General features: G+C 27.7%; 1 protein-coding gene across 3 annotated transcripts in view; it reads right to left on the reverse strand.

Moving 5' to 3' along the window:
• Positions 1-12178: 12178 nt before the first annotated feature.
• Positions 12179-21626, reverse strand: part of sky (GTPase-activating protein skywalker) — a 260488-nt gene continuing 251040 nt past the window's right edge. Inside the window, exons 10-12 of one of the 3 annotated variants that reach the window (XM_075357069.1) lie at positions 18801-18959; positions 14094-14311; positions 12179-12641 (exon numbers count right to left, since the gene is read on the reverse strand). In XM_075357069.1, the coding sequence (XP_075213184.1) occupies positions 12500-12641; positions 14094-14311; positions 18801-18959 (519 nt within the window). In that variant the 3' untranslated portion in view covers positions 12179-12499. The remainder of the gene's footprint in view (positions 12642-14093; positions 14312-18800; positions 18960-21626) is intronic. The other 2 variants (XM_075357070.1, XM_075357071.1) reach the window with 2 other exon arrangements.

The following is a 21626-nucleotide window of genomic DNA, read 5'->3' on the forward strand; positions in this document are numbered from 1 at the left end:
ATTCAGAGCATATAAATTTTTAATTGTCGCTGATACATCGAGTTCATGATTTACTTTTATACGCTCATCAAGCTCTAAGAACAAATTTATAAACTCACTAAATTCAACAAAAACAAAATTATAAATAAACAATGCAATATTTGTTAAATATATTATTTGACCTACTTCTGAAGAAGAGACAGGATAATATTTAAAGATCTTCTGAAAGCATATTTACAATTATTTAGAAAGTGTCATAATCATAATTATTATTTTATAAAAATGAAATATTTTATCAGTACCTAAAATAAACATTTAAAATTAAATTTAGTATGATTCCGAAATCGCATTGAGTCTTCAAAATCTCAGAACATTACTCTCGTTTAAATAAACCCTGCACATTATGTTGTTGCAATATAATCTCATAAAAAGTAAACATAGTTTAAAAAAAAAAACAAAACATGTATTAAAGTAAAAAATTAACCTGTTTACAATCTAGCATAAAAAATATTTATATAAAAACTGAAAACACAACACATTAGCTGCTTTTTAATAACCATACAACAAATTCGTACAATTAAAAACTATTAAACATGAGTAACATATTCATTTATATAAAAATTATGTTTATTATATACATAGTATAAATATGTATGCTGCTACTATTATCTAGTGTGGAGGTTTCACTTACAAAGCAAATTTCTCATACTGGAGGGGACTGAATCATAAGTTCAAACTGGGATAAATAGTATGATGCATTTGGTGTACATTATAGTTCAGCAGCAGCGAGAATTGCTTTTTTAACAATAGCCCTTTAACCCTTAATATGAGTGCCCTTTATGTCACTGATATACTTGTTATAAAATTTTTATGAATACTATTTTTAGATGAATGGTATAGGTGTCACAGCTCGACTTTAATGTAATATGTTACAGATATTTTTATCTGTTTTAAATACATATATTACCAGTGCAATTCAGTTTTTTGGATTCAATATCAACACTTTTTCAACAATAATTGGCCTGAGATCAGCCAAGAAAAACTGTTGATCTATGTTGGTTTAAGAAGAGGTTGTGAAATAAAAATAGAAAAAATTATCTTATAATAATAATTTGAAATTTTTTTGTTTATTAACAAACGGTGCAAATTACCGCATTCAATGCTATGGTTGCACATTTTGAGTAAGATGAGTACTTCCTATATTATTACAGTAGTGGTAGTCAGTTTCCATCAATTATGGTTAGAGCCAAACAATTAGAAATGATGCTTTGTTTTTACAACACATCACACAAAATCAATTTTTTTTAATACATCTTTCATTTATGTTTGATTTTAATGAATTTCTCCATCATGTGAGTTTTCTTAACTGAGTTAGGGTCAAATTAAATTTCTGTATGTAAAAAAATAATTTTTATAATTTTATGATAAATAATGAAATTATAGGAATGTGACTGAAATAATTGACATAATGCAGTAGAAACCACATTATGGAATTTATTTGAATAGTAACCAGGTACCCAAGTGATGCTGGGTGGCTGCTTATTAACTGTTGTAGGGTTTGATTCCTAGCAAGGGCATGTTTCTAGTAGTTAATTTTTATCATCTCACTTGAAAACTAAATGGTGTACTAGATACTAAAAGCCTGAGCAATAAAATTAGCCAATAAAATTTATGTCGTATAGCCACATTTTGCCATTAGGCAAAATATACTGTATTTTTCTACAATTAATTAATCTTTATGTAAAGAGTTACAGTTTCCCCTCCAACTACCCCTTCATTAGCCAACAAATACACGCACGTGCATACAATAAATGTGTATTTTGTATGTATAAAATACATGAATACATGAACACATGAATACTTAAACATGGAAATACATTTATTTATATAAATATGTATGCACACAGATCAAATTATAGCAAATGTGCTAACATTAGCTAAACAACATTCAACAAAATAAGTACCTGAAAATTTTAACATGCAGTACACTAATAATAATAACCATAGTAATTTATTGTATTGGTGTTACTTAAAGCAAAGAACACTACCCATTTCTTTTAATACAATATTATATTATACTTACATCATACACATTATGTTTAAAATTTGGTCAAAATAAAATAAAAAATCATTTTCAACCACTAACATTTATACTTATCTGCAAGTGAGAATAAAGACAGAACAAGGGCCTGCCAAGTAGAGGGTGTTTCTTATTAGACTGACCCTTTGCACTGAAGTTAGCAAGGTTTTGTTCATGACTACTTACTGGTTAAAATAGATTTTTTAACCAGTATGTTGATTGTGATTATGGAAAATAATCCCTGTATATACATGCTTTGAATGTTTGGTAATGTTAGTTACTGAATTTTTTTTTATTGTAGTAGAAAATTTTCATTTTATTTGATGAGTGTATTTTAACACCTTACAATGTTTGTTTCCAATACCCATAAAAAAAAATTACTACAAAAATTTGACATATTCTGGTTTCATGAACCAATAAGCTTAGTCATGTAAGATAGTCTTCATTAAAATGAAAAGTTCTAGAAACAGTCAAGCCCTTTTTCAGTGCACATTGCATTAAAAAAAAAGGTACTGTACTGAAGTTTGAGACTATGTAGTAAATTAACAGAACACAAAGTTGGTTTATAGTCTGCCACTTGTCATACTTTCCTTTGTTTTTATATATTGTAATGGTGGTAACTGATAGCGATGAAGACTAAGAAATTTATAAAAGTCATTGATTTTAAATTGATAAATTAAAGAAATATACTACAAAATGTTTTAAATGATAGAATAAACAAGCATGAACAAGTATAGTCAATAAAATCACAAAAGATTGCTAAGTTGCAATTAATCTTTTTCAGTGTTTTAGAGCTTTCCTTGGTCAAATCACTCATATGTTTGACTGATTTTGTGTGCATTGGACACTGGCCATGTTAATAAAAGACCACATAAAAATGTAAATTGGTTCTAAGATAAGATTTTTTTGTTTTTAATAATTTTTACACCTGCTAAACGGGTAAATAAATAATGTATTGCTTTGTTTGATACAAACAATTAATCATATGCTAAGTATAGCGTAAAGTGAAAAATTAGTCACTGGAATGGCATTAGATGTACTGGAGAAAAAAACTAAACCCAGATTATATTGTTGCATAGTGGTCACCATACTCTTAAGTTTGAAACGTGAACCGAAAAAAAAAATTTGAATGGGATATATTTTCAGTTTACTACTGAATTTGAACTTTTTCTAAGCAAGTTCCAAATGTTTAAATTAGAAAAGGAAAGAAGATTCTTTGGCAGCACATAAGTAAAAAATTGAAGGAAACTCTCAAGGTACAGATACACTCAATTTTCAATAAAAAATTATTATACTGATGTTTTGAAGCTCACTGGGTCAAGAGGCTCATTATTAGCGGGAACTATGTCCAGAAGCAAGCAGATAAAAAGTTAAAATAATTATTTAAAATATAAAACTATGCAAATTTTCAATAATTAAAAAGTCATCAAACATTAATAAAACATGTACTTTTATCAGTGTAATAAAATTTTACACTGGATAACTACTTAACATGGATAAAAAAACAGTTTTTAGTGTTTTGTAAGTATTGCTTATTAATTTAGTTTAATCAATATTTTTTTTTCATTTATTTTATTACTTTTTTAATAATAATTTCCCAATACCTATTGATGATGATTGTTTAACAATTTGCTATTCTGTTTTCCAATCTATTTCAGTGATTTCTTAGCGCGCAGTTCTTTCTTTACATCTGATTCTTTTTAATATTATTTTTTTAATATAACCTAATAATTGTTTCTTATAATTTTCTTTCAAGCAAAAATTTAAGTGATAACACATATTTCAGAGTGAACTTCATAATGCTTGGTAGGCCCATACAAGCAAATGCAATATTATTATAAAAATAACAAAAACTTTTTTAATTTAAAAGTTTTAATTTTATTCTTTACAAGTTTAACAAATTAACTTTATAAGTTTAACTAATACAATAATTAACAATGACAATACTTCTAATTGGTCAAATATTAATACATCAGCCTAAGCATATATATATATAATTATATTATACATATTTATTATATACATTCAAATCTCTCATCTCACTGCAAAGGGATTTAACTACTTTATAATTTGAGAATAAAGATTATTACAGTAGGTACACAAATATATCATACTTATATATAAATATATGTATATTCTAATACAATTTACAATTATTTATTATAACTGCTATTTAAACAAGACATAAAATTAACACTGAAAATACATAAGATTATGCATATGTATACAGCAGCAAACATTCAATATATATAAAACAATATTTTATCTACAAGTACTACTTTCTGTAATAACGCAAACATATCATGTAATAACATGGGAAATTATAATATATACAAGGGCTGTCCAGAAAGTAACTTACGTTTGTGCCTAGCATGGAGATGGGCGGGGATAGAGGTGCCATCTTATTGGCAAAACATTTCTACACTCAAGCGTTGTAGCGTGTGGACTGTGATTTTTTTACTTTGTTTGTTGTAAATGATTGAAATGTGCGCTTCAGTAGAAAATCCTGCGAGTTGGGAGGTGCATTCAGCGATTAGGTTTTTACTGGCAAAAAACCTCAAACCAATTGAAATTCATCTGCAACTTTGTAAAGTGTATGGAGATAGAATAATGAGTGAAGGTGGAGTGAGGCAGTGGTGGATTCAGTTAAAAATGGCCGCACCAATGTTCATGGATCACAGTGGTCGGTCTAGCCTTGTGACTGATGAAAATCAACGATAAAATTTGTGAAAATCGCCACATTACGATTATGGAACTCTCGCTTCATTTCCCCCATATTTTATGAAGTTTGCTGCATGAAATTGTATTGGGAAAGCTTGGTTATCACAAGTTTTGTGCAAGATGGGTGCTAAAAATCTAAGGTAACACATTTCTACAGAGAAGGAATTGAAAAGCTTGTGCATTGTTATGATAAGTGCCTCACTTTAAATGGCAACTATGTAGAAAAATAGTTTACGATTGTCGCTTTCAAATGTATAAAATAAAATTTCTTTTTTTATTTCAAAATGTTACTTTCTGGTCAGCCCTCGTATTACATATATATATATATATATATATATATATATATATATATATATATATATATATATATATATACATATATATATATTCAAACTCTCATTCACTAGAGTTACTCATCATTATCTTCTGAACTTTATAAAGCCAGAAACATCAAAATTGGAATATCATTATTGCTTTTAGGTTGTACAGACAAGCTAGGAAAAGGTTTTTCAGTATTACTCATAGAGGGTTCTAAAACTGAATAATATTATATAGCAAGTTACCAAATCTAAGTGGTTCACATTAAAAAAAATTAAAAAACTTTAGAATAAAATTAAAGTAAAGAAAAAAATCATAAGGTGGAAAATCGGATAGAGATGAGTTAAAACATTAAAAAAAACACACACACATATTTATGAAAACTATTATAGAAAAAAAATTGGCACAGATAAAAAAAAAGCAAAGAATAGTGTCTCACCAATCTACTGACTGATGATTTTCCCTCCTGACATAAAATATCCATTTACAGCTCTCAAAATTTGATTTAATTTTACAATTTATCTATTTGATAAGTAAAAGTATAATTACAAGTTATGATTAAAATTCAAGAGAAGTAAGAATGGCTTAAAAAATAACAAGCTTACACACTAGTGATGTATTAAAATTTGCTAAAACTGAACAAAATGGATAAAATGAATACCATTAAAATCTTTAATAGCATAATTTTTATTTTTATTTGTTATATTTAATGTACCGATTGAATAATGAAATACATCAGGAAATTAAATATAACAAAAACAAAGGAAATTTTGAATGTCTATGATTTTTATGTTTTCTTGTGGTTCTAATGTTCTTCCCCCACAAAAAATTAAGTAGCTTTTGGAACCAGTGTTAAGGAGTCTAGTAAAGATAAGATTGAATGAACAATACAAGCAACATTCCCTAGAATGCTTATTAGATAAAGTCAAAAAATTACAAATAGTATTTTCTTAGTATGGTTTACTGGACCACTAGAAAACCTTACTGCCTATTACTACTATATCTGCACTATGTTAATTATAGTAGATATAACAAAGTAGATAAATTTGTTTCAGTCATAGATAACAGGGGAAAAGATCTGGAATTTTAACATAATAGTTTTTATAGAAAATATTTTGTTTTTAAGAAAATTTTCATAACTTTCGCAAAGAATTTAGTTAAAAAAATAAGCAAAATAATCACTGGGATAAAAAACTATACAAAAAAAAATATATATAAATACTACAAAATAAACTTTTTGAAATAAAAAAAAAATCTGGCAATTAATATTGATAAGCAGAAAAAAATGATAATTTGCCAGTAAACATTCTCTTCTAATAACTTATAATCCTCTCTTCCCTACGCTATCATTCCTTAATAGTTTTTTCTTTCAAAAGATAAAGTAGAAAATATAAGAATTTGATAGAATGGATGTGTAACTAGTACTAAGAAATATGTATATGCAAGTAGTAGATGGTAAGAAAAAAATGGCATCTGCAGGCAAGATGGATCAAAATAGTTTGTCCATGTGTGTGCACATGCGCGCGCACACACACACACACATACACACATAAAACGATTATATCTAATGAAAACATTTTCTCTGATACAAAATAATTTTTCTGTTAAAATTTTTATCATATATTTTTTTTATGGCCACAATTATTTTAAAACATCTGTCACACGTAGGTCATTTTACAAAAAATAAAAATATTCTACAAAGTAAACAATGCTATCAGGCTTTTAAAAAATTTAAGAAATTTTTAAATAAAAAAATTTATTTTTTGATAAAAGTCTATTCTTATGTTACTCAAATATTAAAATATAAACATTAAGAATATAATATTACTTAGAAATATACTTAAATATATTTTTACAAAGATAACACAACCTACGTAATATAACATAACTAGAGATATTTTTAATTATCAGTAATCCTCAAACAACTTAAACTCAATAATTTATTAAAAAATATAAACTAATAGAAATATGACATTTGAAATCATTTTCAAGAAAAATCAGAATGACTTGGTTGTAAAGATTACAAATGAAACTTCTAATGCAAATTATTAAATAAAAAATAAATATAAAAAAAAAAAATACAGCATTACTTGAGCCGATGACACTACTATTTAAGAGTAACTTGCTGGTACAGAAAACGTGAGATGAGGAATTTAAAAATTAATATTAATAAAAATATACAAGAAATATCAACTATAAAAGGACAATTAATTATTAGATACATATTTACATTAAATTTAACATACATATCTCTTACAAATTTTTTTCTAAAATATTTCTGTTATGACTAATCAGAGTATGAAAACAAGTAAATTTGAAACAAGTATCTTTGAATTAAAAAAAAAATTTTAGGTAAAACTCAAAAGTAATAAGGTTAACTAACATTTCTGAGAACTGGTATCTTTTGCAGACAGAAATATCAACTGTTGGAAATTCCTAGTTAAACAACTGAAGCTAAAACATTTACAGCATTCTAATTTTATTTTATGCCGTATAAGTAAAAAGCTACTGAAAATTTTACAACAGAATCTATTAAAAGTCCAGTAAAACAATAACTATTATTTACAAATTATAACGATAAACATGCAGCAGGCAAAAGAACCATATGCACTGGCAAGAAGCAATAATAGTTCATAGTTTATTGCCCATGTTTAAGGAATGGTCACAAATAGACAAGACTGACTATGATGAAATTACAGAAACTAAAAAAAAATAATTTTTGCACTTAACAGGGCAAGGTAGAAGCTCGATACTGCTGTGAGACAGCATAATTTATCATAAACATAAGAATTTATTTTTTCAAAAGTTTAATTATGAAAATATTCATAACAATAAGCATGTGTTGTAAACTGTCGTAAATGTAACATTTGCAGTAACCTGAATTTATTCACTTTTGAAAATGACATATCCATTCTCAACAGTTATTATCATATTTGCAAGGCTTACAAGTTGTTTTCTGTTGTCTTCTTCACTGAGCCAAATAAATTATTACCTATTAATGTGCTATGAAATAAAGATAATATTCAGTCCTTAACTCTGTTCACCACAAAGACCGCTTATATAGCCAACATCATTAGTTTCAGAGAGTAACTGACTGTCGCCTCTGTTTAGAAATTATATATGCAAGTATGATGAACTGAAAAAAGCTTATCCCCCCCCACCAATTAAATATTGTGATATGGCAGTGTTTTACATGCAGAGCAATGTTTGTTGTACTACACTGATGTTTTTGCACATAAATTTTTACACTTTAACTATATATAATTGAAACTTTTAACCTTTACAATATCTACAACATGATATTAAAAGAAATATATATAACTTTTTATTTCTTTAAAACTATAAGTTTTTATAGTAAAATTACATGAAAGAAGTGTTAAAAAAGAACAATACAGAAATTCTTACCAGCATATTAATTTTCTTCAACTGATACTTTCCTTCCTCCTAAAAATTTTGTATATTATACTTAGGGAATAAGTTATAATATTTCTACAACTTACTTTCATAATTTTTTTTCTCTTGTGATTGTGAAGTCTAAATTCTACTTAGATAAAAATATTATGGGTATACATAATATATGCTCAAAAAAATAATACTGCTGAGATAGAGGTGAAATTTTTCTTTCCTAACACATATGTGACATATGGTCCTTGTAACTACCATGATTTAATGAGGATTAATAATCTTCCATCAGGTAGCTGATAACAGCTAGAAGAGCAACTTCCTTGTTAATGGGGTAGTATCTCTGCCAGAGAACTTGTCCAAGTTTTTTCATTCCCTTTTCCACTTTGAGGACTGTACAAAAAGACTAGAAGAAAATCCACTATTTTAACAGAAACCATTCTTCAACGCAAAGCCTTTTTTTATGGGATGAAGCCAGGCCTCCTAATCTTCTAGCATATGAACTGTGTCGATTAATGGGCAGTGTTGATTATTCACTAAATACCATTTCAATTATTTATTTTTTTTTTATAATTAGTGCATAGAATATAGTAGTACAATCACTAATTTAAAAGTTCATTTCTCACAAGTAACTAAACAAAATAGAATTTTCTATACAAACCAATTTAACAATCAATTTTTTATCATTACTCATGACAGAAGAACATAAACAAGGTTTTTTCTTAAAAACATTATTATTAAAAACAATACTAATGTAATTTCCATTTTAGAATTATCTGTAACCTATTTTAAATAAATTTTAACAGATGTTTGAGATACGGTTAATAGAGAAGTGAATAAAAATATAAGCATGACCCAAATTTGTTTAGTAGGTTGTTGATAAAAAAAAAGAATATTAACAAATAAATTCAGTTTTCCAATAGTTACAAAGCACTATTACAATAATTCATTAACACCTACTTTTTGACATTAAATTGTGAAAAAAATGCCTGGATTACATGAAATAAAAAAATGCTCACCATATTAATGCTACACTACATTACAGGAGGAAACAGCCCTGAGACACAACAAACACGTTATTTTTCATTACAGTTTGTTGAAAACAATATTATTAAACACACTATAAAGATCCACTACAGTATCCCAAGCATCATCTTACGTTATATGATTCTGGAGCAAATTATTTTTGTATCAAGTTGTAATAATTTAACCAAAATAAATAATTAAAATAAATTAGCAGAAATTAAACCTATACTGCCCCTCTGAAGTAACAGAATATCACTAAATTCCAGCACATATTTTGATATCCATGACAAAAACTCCTAATTACCTCAGTCAATTTCACATTTTTCAATTGTTTAAAATAATTTAATTTAATTTTTTCAATTATTACTTATAATATTAAACCAGTTTCTTAAATAGATTAGTTCATTAGATCTTTAAATATATATAAAAATTACAATTTAATGAAAAAAAAATCTATATAAAAAATACAAATAATGAATATGAGAATGGAAAAATGCTGGGAAAACATTAGTTGCGAGTGGTAAAATTAAAAAAGTGATATGTATCACTTTTATAAAAATATTTAAAAGAACATAAAATAATTCTCAACAGGCAGACTTTTACAATTTACCACTAATCCCATTCTACTGGCTAGGACCTTGCATACAAATGTAAAAAAGCACTGTGTCAATTTTTTCTAAAGTAATAAACACACTTGAATTAAATTGCTGTAGTGTATACTTAATTTCATTAATAAGAGTTAAAATAAATTATAAGATGAATAAGGTAAACCCTTGCTATTTATGTATTTACTGAACTAACTACAGCAGATGGCCAATTACAGTTAGTGTGCTTTTTATTACACATGAGAGATTAATACTGTCATAAGTAAAAAATTCTGAGCAACATTCATACCCAGAAGTACCTGGGTAAAAGATAGACATGCTACTACTACCGCAAAGTAGCTACTCATAAAAATTAAATTTCAATAATTTACTTTTAATATTAAAACACCAAATAGTGAATATACTTCAAAGAAAGGGATTTGTAAGATCCGTTATGATAAGATTAATAAATATTATAATAGCTCAAATAAATGTGTTAAATGAATGCATTTTTATTAATAATTATTTACTAATGTTTTCATCAACTGCAGAACTGTTATACTAGTAATGAAATGTGTACTAATTTACTTTTAAACTATGAAAATTTTGCAAATTACTGCAACTAGAACACAAATTGAAATTTGTATTATCTTCATCTTCACTTGTGAGGCACTATATATATCATTTGAACACTAAGATTAAACTTTATATACATATACTTTAACTAGTAATGATGTGAAAAAGTAGATAAAGTTTCAATAAACATTAAAAAATAAATAGGAATCTACTGCCTGCTGGATAAAATGTAATTAAAAGTGTTGCTTGTTTTTTAGCGTTTTCCATTTGTATTTGTTTATATGCTGTTATTTATATATAATTAAAGTGTTACTTTTTTTTCAATGTTTTCCATTTTTATTTGTTTATATGCTGTTATTTCTAGCCACCTTTTAATTTCTTTTTGAGATTAACTTCACAATTTCACAAGAATTAAAGAAGCCAGTGTAATATATGACTAAAGTACTATTTCAGTCTCCTTGTATATCAAATGTAATTATATTTTTTAAAATACATAAAATTTACACTTTCAAAAAAAAATGTTAATGCCATCATCAAAATTTCATGGAATATATAAAAAATATCACTTTTATATTTAAATTAAATCCATCAAAATAAAAATACAAAAGGCAAGATCATTACCAATAATAATACTTTGAAATTGCTCTTTTTTTCTGTTATAAATTTCAATGTATAGCACTTGGATTTATACACTCCTTTTTAAATCACTTAAGAAGTCGTCAGACTTCTACAAAAGTTTTACAGATGCCAACTTATCATTAAAAAATAACTTCAGATTTTGAGGACGTAAAACTAAGCCATGAATTTAAAATCAGTCAGCAATAATTGGAAAGTAAGAAATGTAATGATATTAAAAATATAGGTAAATTACTAAAGTAATCTAGGACAATAAAGATTTTTAAAAAATTAGTAAATAAATAAAATATTTAAGAAACAAGTAGGGCTTAGTTTATTTCTAAATGAAGAAAAGTCAAACAGAAAAGAAGATGCAGTCTATGGTTAACAGAGTAAAAATAGATTAATAGCAATAAAAAGACAAAATGGGAGATGAAATGTAAGAAAGTAAATAATTTAAACATGAAAATGATGCAGTAAAAAAGAAATCTTTCTATTAATGTATTTACAGAAATAGAGTTAAAAATTTATTCACACATGGTGTATGAATATATCTGGGAAAAAATAAATAACTAATAATAAATTAATTAAATAATAAAAATAAAATAATTAAAATTATTTTTATTTTACAATAACTTAAAAAAAAAACGAACATACCAAACACAATATGTATGTATACATATACATAATATATAAAATTTACATGCACTTATATTAATAAATTATAATAATATTAATATAGAGTAATAAATAATAAAATGTTATACTATATATTTATAAATAAATATATAATATAAGAGCTAACAATCACAACAAGATTGATGACAATAACAGTAACAATAAAATTTAACATCAAATGAAATAAATACATGTATACATCACACGTAACTATAAATTAAATGATTATGCATAGTAACGTACGTAGATTTTTATTATAACAATCATTATTGTAACTTGTAAAATAATTCATGCAACATATATAATGATAGAATTTATTTATATAATAAGATGAAAGACATAGCTGTGCTGTTATGTATAGGTGAATTAAAAAATGAAACTAAACAAAAAAAAAAAAAAAATCTCTAATGAAAAGTTGACATTTGTCAATGATTATGATCAATGAATATTGAAGTCGATGTAGATGAGTGTACTGTCAATGCACATATGAGTACGCAAAACTATGAGATCAGCTGACAGATCAGGCTCCGCCGAAGCCATACACCTCAAGAACTCTGATCTCAAAATCACGTCCAGTACATAAAGGTGGATTATTAAATGTTAGGCAATGATCCGTTTTGCCAAACCTAATATTTTCATCCATCCATATTGCCTGGCCTTCCCTGTTAAACAAAATAAAAAAACATTAGATCAATTAATAGGTATACATCTGCTTAACTGAATTTGACAAAACATATTTCTGTTTCAATTCTGGTTTAATGGAATCACAACTATTGTCAAATTATAAACTATTTATTTACAAAATGAATATTTTATAAAAAAAAATGTGTATTTTACAGTTCACAAAGAACTGAATGAGGACTAGCATTTTTGTACAAAAATTTTAAACAGTTTTTCTCACATTGTCATTTTCATCATTTAGTTATGAGCTGTGAAGCAGGTAGGAAGGATCGGAGATAGGGCAAAGGACAAATGCTCATGATGAAAGTGATAAACAGTTTGGAAAAAAGCAACTGTTTAAACTTCTTATACAAAAATGCTAGTGCTTACTCTGTGTAAAATCATTCCTGTTGTATAAGCAACAACAGCAGAACTGAGTGTATTTAATAACATTTCAATAAATATTTCTAGTCCTACTAAAAGTTTTATTTAACTTGCATTAATATGAATATTTTCCTAAGTTTATTTACTTATACTTTTCACTATTTAATTTGAATAGCAGCTTTAATTGGTATCATGGAAGAAGAAACTTTTATTATGAAATTCTGAAATTATCATAATGGTACACTGAATCTGGACTGTTTTAATCAGTAGTTCTCTTATAACTTATAAAGAGTGGAGGGGAGTATGAGCAAGAAAATATTTCATTCAAATTTTCTTGTATTTCCTTCACAAATATGTCATTTACTTACAGTGATGTTACACATATAAGTACATAATTGCCACAAAAGTAATTCACTTCAACTGCGTATCTCTTCCTTCTCCCTGTTTGAATGATGTTAAATAATTTATTTTGAACTCAATAATATCTACACTCCTAATGAAGTGATACCTATTTTTCAGAATTGTTTCATCTTAAGATAAAATATAATTTTAATGTTAATACCTAGGTAACATTATTTTCAGAAAACAGTCCACTTTAAATTAAATTAATCTAATTAATAAAAATAAGAAAAATATCACTTTGTAATATTTATAAAATATGAGGTTCACAGTTATCACTAGAAAGGGATCTAATCTTTGATTATTCCTATCTGCTCAACCAGTAAGCAGACTATAAATACAGAAAGTACATTACTGTTTGAAGTGAGATAAAATGCCAATAGTCATTATCACATTCAATGAACTGATCCCACAATCTATCGAATATTAACTGCAGTTAAGTGCATGTTGCTGGCATAGGAAATGAATACAGCAGTCAAAGCCACTTATTATCACATATTTTATTTCTACTTTAAAACATGCAATTATTTATAAATTAAATATCACTGAATGTTTAGTGAAGAGTACTTACATAAAGTTATGATAACATAAGCACTTCTGCTAATGTTAACATAGTTTTCAGTGTTGGTAAAAAAAGTATTTAAAAACTAAATATTCACCACTATACATACCCGCCACCAATAGTGATCATTCTGGCATCGGCAGCCATAAACAATTCAGCGGAATGGTTGACAGAATTCTCTTGGATTCCAACCCAAGGGTATTTTGCACGTTCTGGATATAAACTGAAGAGGAATGTCTCTCCTGTTCCAAAGTAAGCCATCCTGTTACCACGTTCATCCTTCACATTACGCTCCTGCCACCGTGTTGAACAGTATGCTCCAAACACCTAGTTGATAAAATCATTCATACAGCAAAAAAATTGGTCAACAAAAAAATTAAGCACACTATCTAAAATAAATATTCTACTAATATTTTCTTAAAACTGAAACTAAATAATGAACTATAATCACTAAGAGAAGAATATTAATTTGATAATTAAATATAAATAAAAGTAATTAAAGGTGATAAATGAGTAAACAATAAATCTACTAGTCCCAGGTAGGATGGTAAATTACATCCTTTACAACTTAATTGTTCCACACTGGAACATCTCAAGGTCTAAGGGACTAGCTAATTAAAATACAATGACAAGAAGAATTTTCAAAAGGTGAAGACTTAGCCAAAATTAATATACTAGTTCTTACAAGTCACAAAAGTAATGCATACAGTCTATCATCTGTATACTTACAACACTACAGGGAATTGAGGGTTGAAGAATTTTGCGAAAAAGAAAAAACTAATGAGATTTCTAGTAAAAATAATCTAGGTACTCTTCAGAATAATAGGAGACAAACAATGACCAATTATTTATTATTTCAGCTGTTTGTGATGCTGCAGGACCTTAATCTAAACCAATTTAAAATGTATCTAACTGCATTTATAAAGTCTATACAGTTTACACAGTCTATACTATTGATTAATCATAAGGATTTACTGTTTAGGAATAGTTGATTTGAAACTAGACAAAAACAGTTGCAGAACTATATTTTTGGCTGTTGTCTGTTATGAATATTTAAATACAACAAAGATAAATTTAGAAATAGAAAAGTTTTTAAAAATGAAAGTCTTAAAAAACCAAAGCATATACGGTAGTAAAACATGAAAGACAGAAAGGGAGAAAACAGAATTTGAAATGCAATACTGCAATGGATATTTAACATTAAATGGGTAGTTAAAAGTAAGAAGCAGACAAGTAATAAGATAAATTAAAGAAAAAACTTATCAAAAAGTCTTATAACAGTTCAGACCATTAGGTCTGATATAGTGAAAGCTACTGATGCATAACTTAACAAATTTCAGAGGAAGTAAGTCTATTACACCCATATGTTTATTGTGAATAACCATTTTTCCTTCCATTGTTGACCATCAGCAACAAAAACTACTGGAACTAATTCAATGCTATCTTGGCCACACAGAGGATAAGTAATAAACATATTTCTAACATTCAGAATATGTTTACTGCTGTGAAATAGAAAAATGAATAAGCCAAGTACACAGTTAGTAAAACTGCTTGAATTTTCAAAAAAAGAAGAAAACTAATTGACCATTGTAAAATTTGTTAATTTATACTGTACAGAATTCCTGTAAAAAGATATATGATTCTCATAATTTCTTCAAGCACATTGTTATAGTTGACATAAATGAGAAGGCTAATAAACGACTGAAGCCTCCCCCCACGCACACACATACACACACACACAGCTACTTTTCAGTATGAATTCATTTATTCATGCAACTATAATCTGTTGTTTTTTTTTAAACTGAAATACCAGTTGAAAGGTTAAAATGCTTCCAATACAAAATTTAATCAACCTTGTGTATTTGTTTACAGTAGGAAAATTTTCATAATTTTTGAAAGGATCTTACTCTGAAAAATTGATTTCAGAAATTCAAATAAAGTAGTTTTTTCATGAAGCTGTAAAAGCTGGCAAAATCCCAAAAGTTTTCTAGAAAGAATTATAACTATTAAGAGTAATACAATTCATTTCTTCAGTTTCTCACAGATGTATAATTACAATTAAAAGTAAATTTTACTAAGATTACATTAATAAACATTCTGACTAACAAATTCAATTCATCTAATTTGAAGGTATGATGATTTTGTACATTTGATAAAAAAAAAAAAATAAATAAATGGTTATCTTATTAATCATGCTTTACTTTAAGTAAAAAGCAAAGAATGATAAGCCCTAATACAGAAATGATTTTTTAACTTGAGGAAGCACCAATAAAGGAATTGAAGGAATGTGGTAAGAACAAATTAACAATTAAAAGTACAAGAACAATCTTAAAATTCATCAGTTATCACATGTGACAATTTTGTTTTTTAATGGAAATTAAATCAAGAAAAAATACTGAATGATAAAAATATGTAAATAAAAATTAGTAAATAATTTTTTTTTAAATTAATAATTCACCATACAGGTTTGATGCTTGTGCACGGGAGTATAGAATGAAAATTTTACAGCATATGAAAATCCCATGTCTGACCAGGATTTAATCCAGGATCTTAGGATGAAGATCTGAGGTTAGGTTAAATTGCACAAGAGAGTTCAGATACACGAGGGTTATTTTTTTTTTCAAGGTCCGATCGGTCACGAAATTAAAACCACAGTGAAAATGGAAAAAAAATTTTTATTTGTAACAAGTACTTAAATAGTTACGCTATTTCTCTACATAGTCGCCACTCCGATTTAGACAATTGTCATAGCGTGGTACCAACTTCCAATACCCTCGTCATAGAACGGAGCCGCCTGTGTTTTCAGCCATGCTTCTATGCTGGTCTGCAGCTCGATGTCTGTGCCAAAATGTTGTCCTCCTAGCCAGCTTTTCATGTGAGCAAAGAGGTGAAAATCGGATGGAGCTACCAAGTCCGGGCTGTATGGTGATCAAACACTTCCCAACGAAAACGCTGCAGGAGCTTCTTTGTTACAGCTGCAGTGTGCGGCTGAGCATTGTCATGGAGAAAGACAATGCCTGATGACAACATTCCTCTCTGCTTATTCTGAATTGCCCTTCATAGACGTTGAAGAGGCTGCAGTGATGGTCGTGCCACGTTCCATGAATTCCACCAAGAGAACTCCATTCCGGTCCCAGAACACAGTAGCCATACATACACTTTCTGTTGGAGAAGGTTCGCTTGAACTTTGGTTTACTGGGGGAATGAGAATGCACACACTGTTCGGATTGTTCTTTTGTTTCTTCAGTTTCGAAATGGATCCATGTCTCGTCCGTCCCCTGTGGCAATTCTGTTGAAAAAAACTTCTCCTTCATTGTGGTAGCACTGGAGAAACATTAGGGAGGCGTCCATTCTCATTGTTTTGTGATGGTCGGACAGCATCTCGCACACAGTTTGCGGTACTGAAGTCTCTCACTCACAATGGTGTAGAGAGCTGACCTTGAAATTTCAGGAAATGAATCACTCAATACAGAAATTGTGAACCAAAGATTTTCTCGAATTGCCTCATCAACTCGCTCAATGAGATCATCAGTTGACACTCGCTTCCTTCCCTGACCGCCTACATCATGAACATCTGTACGTCCTGCTTTAAAGTTCTTGCACCATTGTCACACTTTGCTGTCACTCATTGAGGCTTCACCGTACACATTACTTATTCATCAATGAATTTCAGCTGCATTACACCCCTCAGCCTGAAGAAATCGAATTACCGCACGCACTTCACACTTGGCGGGAGATGCTATTGTTGTAGACATGTTTACATACTAGCTGCGTGTTCAGAACTAAACGAACTGACGCGGTGTGATTGAAGGCCATACTAAAGACACTCCGCAACACTTATGCGCAAAGGTTCATCTTATTTTTGCATGGGTTTTTATGTCGCGACCAATCGGACCTTGAAAAAAAATAACCCTCGTAGTTAATAAAATGGTTCCAGTAGATCAACAAAGTTAAACATAGCTTGGTGCAGTTTCACTGCATGATGTTATGAGTAATAAACATTCTAAAAAGGAGCTAAAAGACATTCTTATAATTCACTTAAAATTTAATTGTTTCCTTGAAGAACTATGTTAGTAATGGTTAGGTAATCGACACTAGGTTGCATGTCTGCATGTAAATTTTAAATTTCAAGAACTTCCAATGCTTGTTTGGATTGCAGAATTGTCTGAATGGCCTCAAGTCACTGAGTGTTCTCATTTATCATGTGGTACACAAGCTATATGTTATTAAAGAGTAGAATAACAAAGGATGACAAAGAAATAAAGATATTAACCTACTTATAAAAATGAAATGTGCTAGTATCAAATGTAGGTTTAGAATTTAAAAAGAAATTTTGGTGAAATTTCTAGATTTTGGTGGAATGTTTAGTGAAACATGGACAATATCAGAAAGGAAAACATACAGGTAGGTTTAAAGTATGGTATCACAGAAGACATTTGCAAATTAAATGTTATAATAAAGTACTTAATATTTTAAGATGAATCAAAGAAGAGGGAATTAAAAAGAACTATATTAATGGCATTGGTGGCATAATTTATTAACATTACCAGCTTTACTGCAATTCTGGAAGGAAGTTTTAATGGCAAAACCTATAAGAGGCAATTAGCATACATGAGGCAGATCAAATAAAGGATTTAGGATTCATAATTAAAGGAGGTCTGATGTTTTAAGTGTGAAATGCATAAAGTCGCACAGGAATACAGTCTCATGAAATATATTCTTTACAAATAAAATATTTTTCAATTACAAAAAATTTTATGAATAAATACCACAAAAGGCAAAACAGGACAGGATAGGATAGGATTAGATAACATACCTCATTGTTACACGTTTTGATCATCAGAAGTGTAGGTTCATGTTGTTCAACCCTCACATAAAACGTTGTAAGACTGCAACCGTGCTCTTCAGTGGTATACAGTAATACTGGCTGGTACATTGTAATGCGTTCAGGTAACCAAGACCATAACGTGAATAACTGTAAAATAATTTTTTTAAAACATACATACATACATACACCCAATCTTCAAACACAAAAAAAAACAACACAATATTGTTCTGAAAGTTATTTAACGTAAGTAAACCAATATATTACAATACCTCAAGTCCATTTCAATTTGTAGTAAAATTAATTAGTTTTAAAGAGAAAGAAGAGTACACATTTTAAGAAATCACTTTCAACCAAAAGCTTAATGTATGCAAGAGTTTTTTCAATTAATACAACGCAATTTTTTAAAAATCCTAATATATGATTTCATAATTTAATGGAACATTTACAGAGACAATCAGAAACAAAAAGGTAAAAAGAAGAAATATTGTTTTCCAGCACTATAAATGATAATGAATGAAAAAGTTATGATCTCGACAAGAAAAGCTACAGTATGTCACTATATGAATTTTATACCTATAGAAATTTTAACATACAAGGTGACAGAAATCAGAAGGATTACAGAAAATTTCACAAGTAACCTCCAACAATGTTTTTTATTATAGGAGACTCCATATTACATGTCTACCTCCAAGCCACTATTTGCATCCTAACATAGTGAACTTTATATGTAACAACTACATATACCGTTAATTCATAAATAAGAAAGGTAGCAACAAAACAGACCTGATTAAATAAAGCCATACTAAACAAAAAATCATAGGGAGTTCTTTATTACCAAACAACTCGCTCACCAAATTATTGTGGAATGAACAATGTATTGATACACTGATTAAGAATTAAAATTTTGCTGTACATACTTCATCTGCATTTTCTATTCCACACATTTAAATGAAAATCACTCAAAAAACATTTTATATGAAAATCATTTTTTGAATAAAAAAGTGAATTTTTAAAATTATTTCAAAATATCACTATTATACATTGAAGTTAAATTAATACACAAATTTATTATTCTTTAAAGACTATAAAAATGAATTTATTTAGCAATTAAATTGCTTTTAACCTTGTTCTTAACTATTAACAATCTCAAGTCAGTATCCCTAACTATCTATAACAATAGATATTAACATACAATATTAATTAGACAGTACAAAACTTTTAACAATATCTGTAGAAAAAGCTATTACTTGATAATACAGGAAGAAGAATTATTATTATATATTATTCAAAACATAATCAGAATTATCCATAACAATAGCTAATATAATTTAAAACATATAATACTAATTAGAGACAGGATAAAACTTATCTCAAGAAAAAACAATCTATTTCTTGATAATGCATTCTATTCAATACTGATAAATTCCTTTTATTTTAAAACTTACAGAATATTATTCATAATATTATATTCAGGTAATAAGGTGTTATGACTGATAAATGCATGTTATATTTAAGGTATTTAGAAACATTGTTATGTTTTGTTGAGTTGAAACATACATTTCAAATAAAAAAAAATGTAAGAAGATTGTTATATTTAGTTTAAGAAAGACATACAGATAAATCAATACCTCCATGCAGTGTTGTGAATGAATTAATAATTCACACTATTTTTCTTTGTTTACAGCAAAAGAATAATGCTTCCATATGGCTGTAAGAAACAAGTTCCTTTTTTAATTAGATTGCGTATGAACATCTGTTAAGAAAAAATTAAAAACAATTCCTAATTAAATCATTTTGTTAAACAGTAATTTTGTGAGCGAGTTCAATGTGTTTACGTACATGGACTAACGAAAAAATTAATTTTATCATAACATTTAAATAAACCTTATTTATGAAATTTTTCTTGTGAAAAATGAAAAAATAATAAAAAAACTGAAAAATGAAGTGATCAATTAAAATTAAACATAATAATAAATACTGAATAAAAGAAATTACATAAAAACATGACAGATTAAATATGAGAAAAATGAAAACAGTAGATAAGTTAGCACAACATTATTCAATGATATTATTATTATTATTACTCTATAACTAATAACTAACAACTAATGTAATTTGAAGACTGGAAGTGAACTATTTCTCCTGTATCAAAAATTTGGTACGAATGAATTCAGCAACAATCCTATCAATAAAAGTGGCAGTTCCTAACTAACAACAACAATCTCAAAGGAGTGAGTATCAGCGAACTATCTATAACAATGGCTAATATTATTCAAAATATATAATATTAATTAGACAGCATAAAACTTTTAACAATACCTCAAGAAAAAAATTATTTTTAAATAATATTTCAAGAAATAATTATATTTTTCAAACCAGAAATAAAATAACCTTAGCAAAAGTTCATGCAATCATTCACCTTCAATAACATTCACCTTACCAATTATTGAGAGCACAATGCTGTAATTTAACTTTTAACATAAATTCTGGTTCTTATTCTACTATTGTGTACATTTTCTTAAAATGGCACAATGTGCTAACTAATCTGACATGTTAATGTTCTAATTTCTTCATATTCTTATTTCACAGTTAATATTAACGCAATTTTTTTGTAGATTACATTAAGCTACCCACATTCAGAGCACATAAATAACACAAATTTTGACAATGTACTGAAAGGTAGATGACAATGCAACATCTTAGGGAATTGATAAAATGGAAAATAAAATGTTTTCCAAAAACTTATATATTGGCTTGGTTTTCATAAAGGTATTTATTTATCTACTTTCGCTCCAGTAACTCTACAAGCCTATG

The sequence above is a fragment of the Lycorma delicatula genome, chromosome 2 (assembly GCF_047948215.1).
Source record: "Lycorma delicatula isolate Av1 chromosome 2, ASM4794821v1, whole genome shotgun sequence".
In the NCBI taxonomy this organism is placed as follows: Eukaryota; Metazoa; Arthropoda; class Insecta; order Hemiptera; family Fulgoridae; genus Lycorma; species Lycorma delicatula.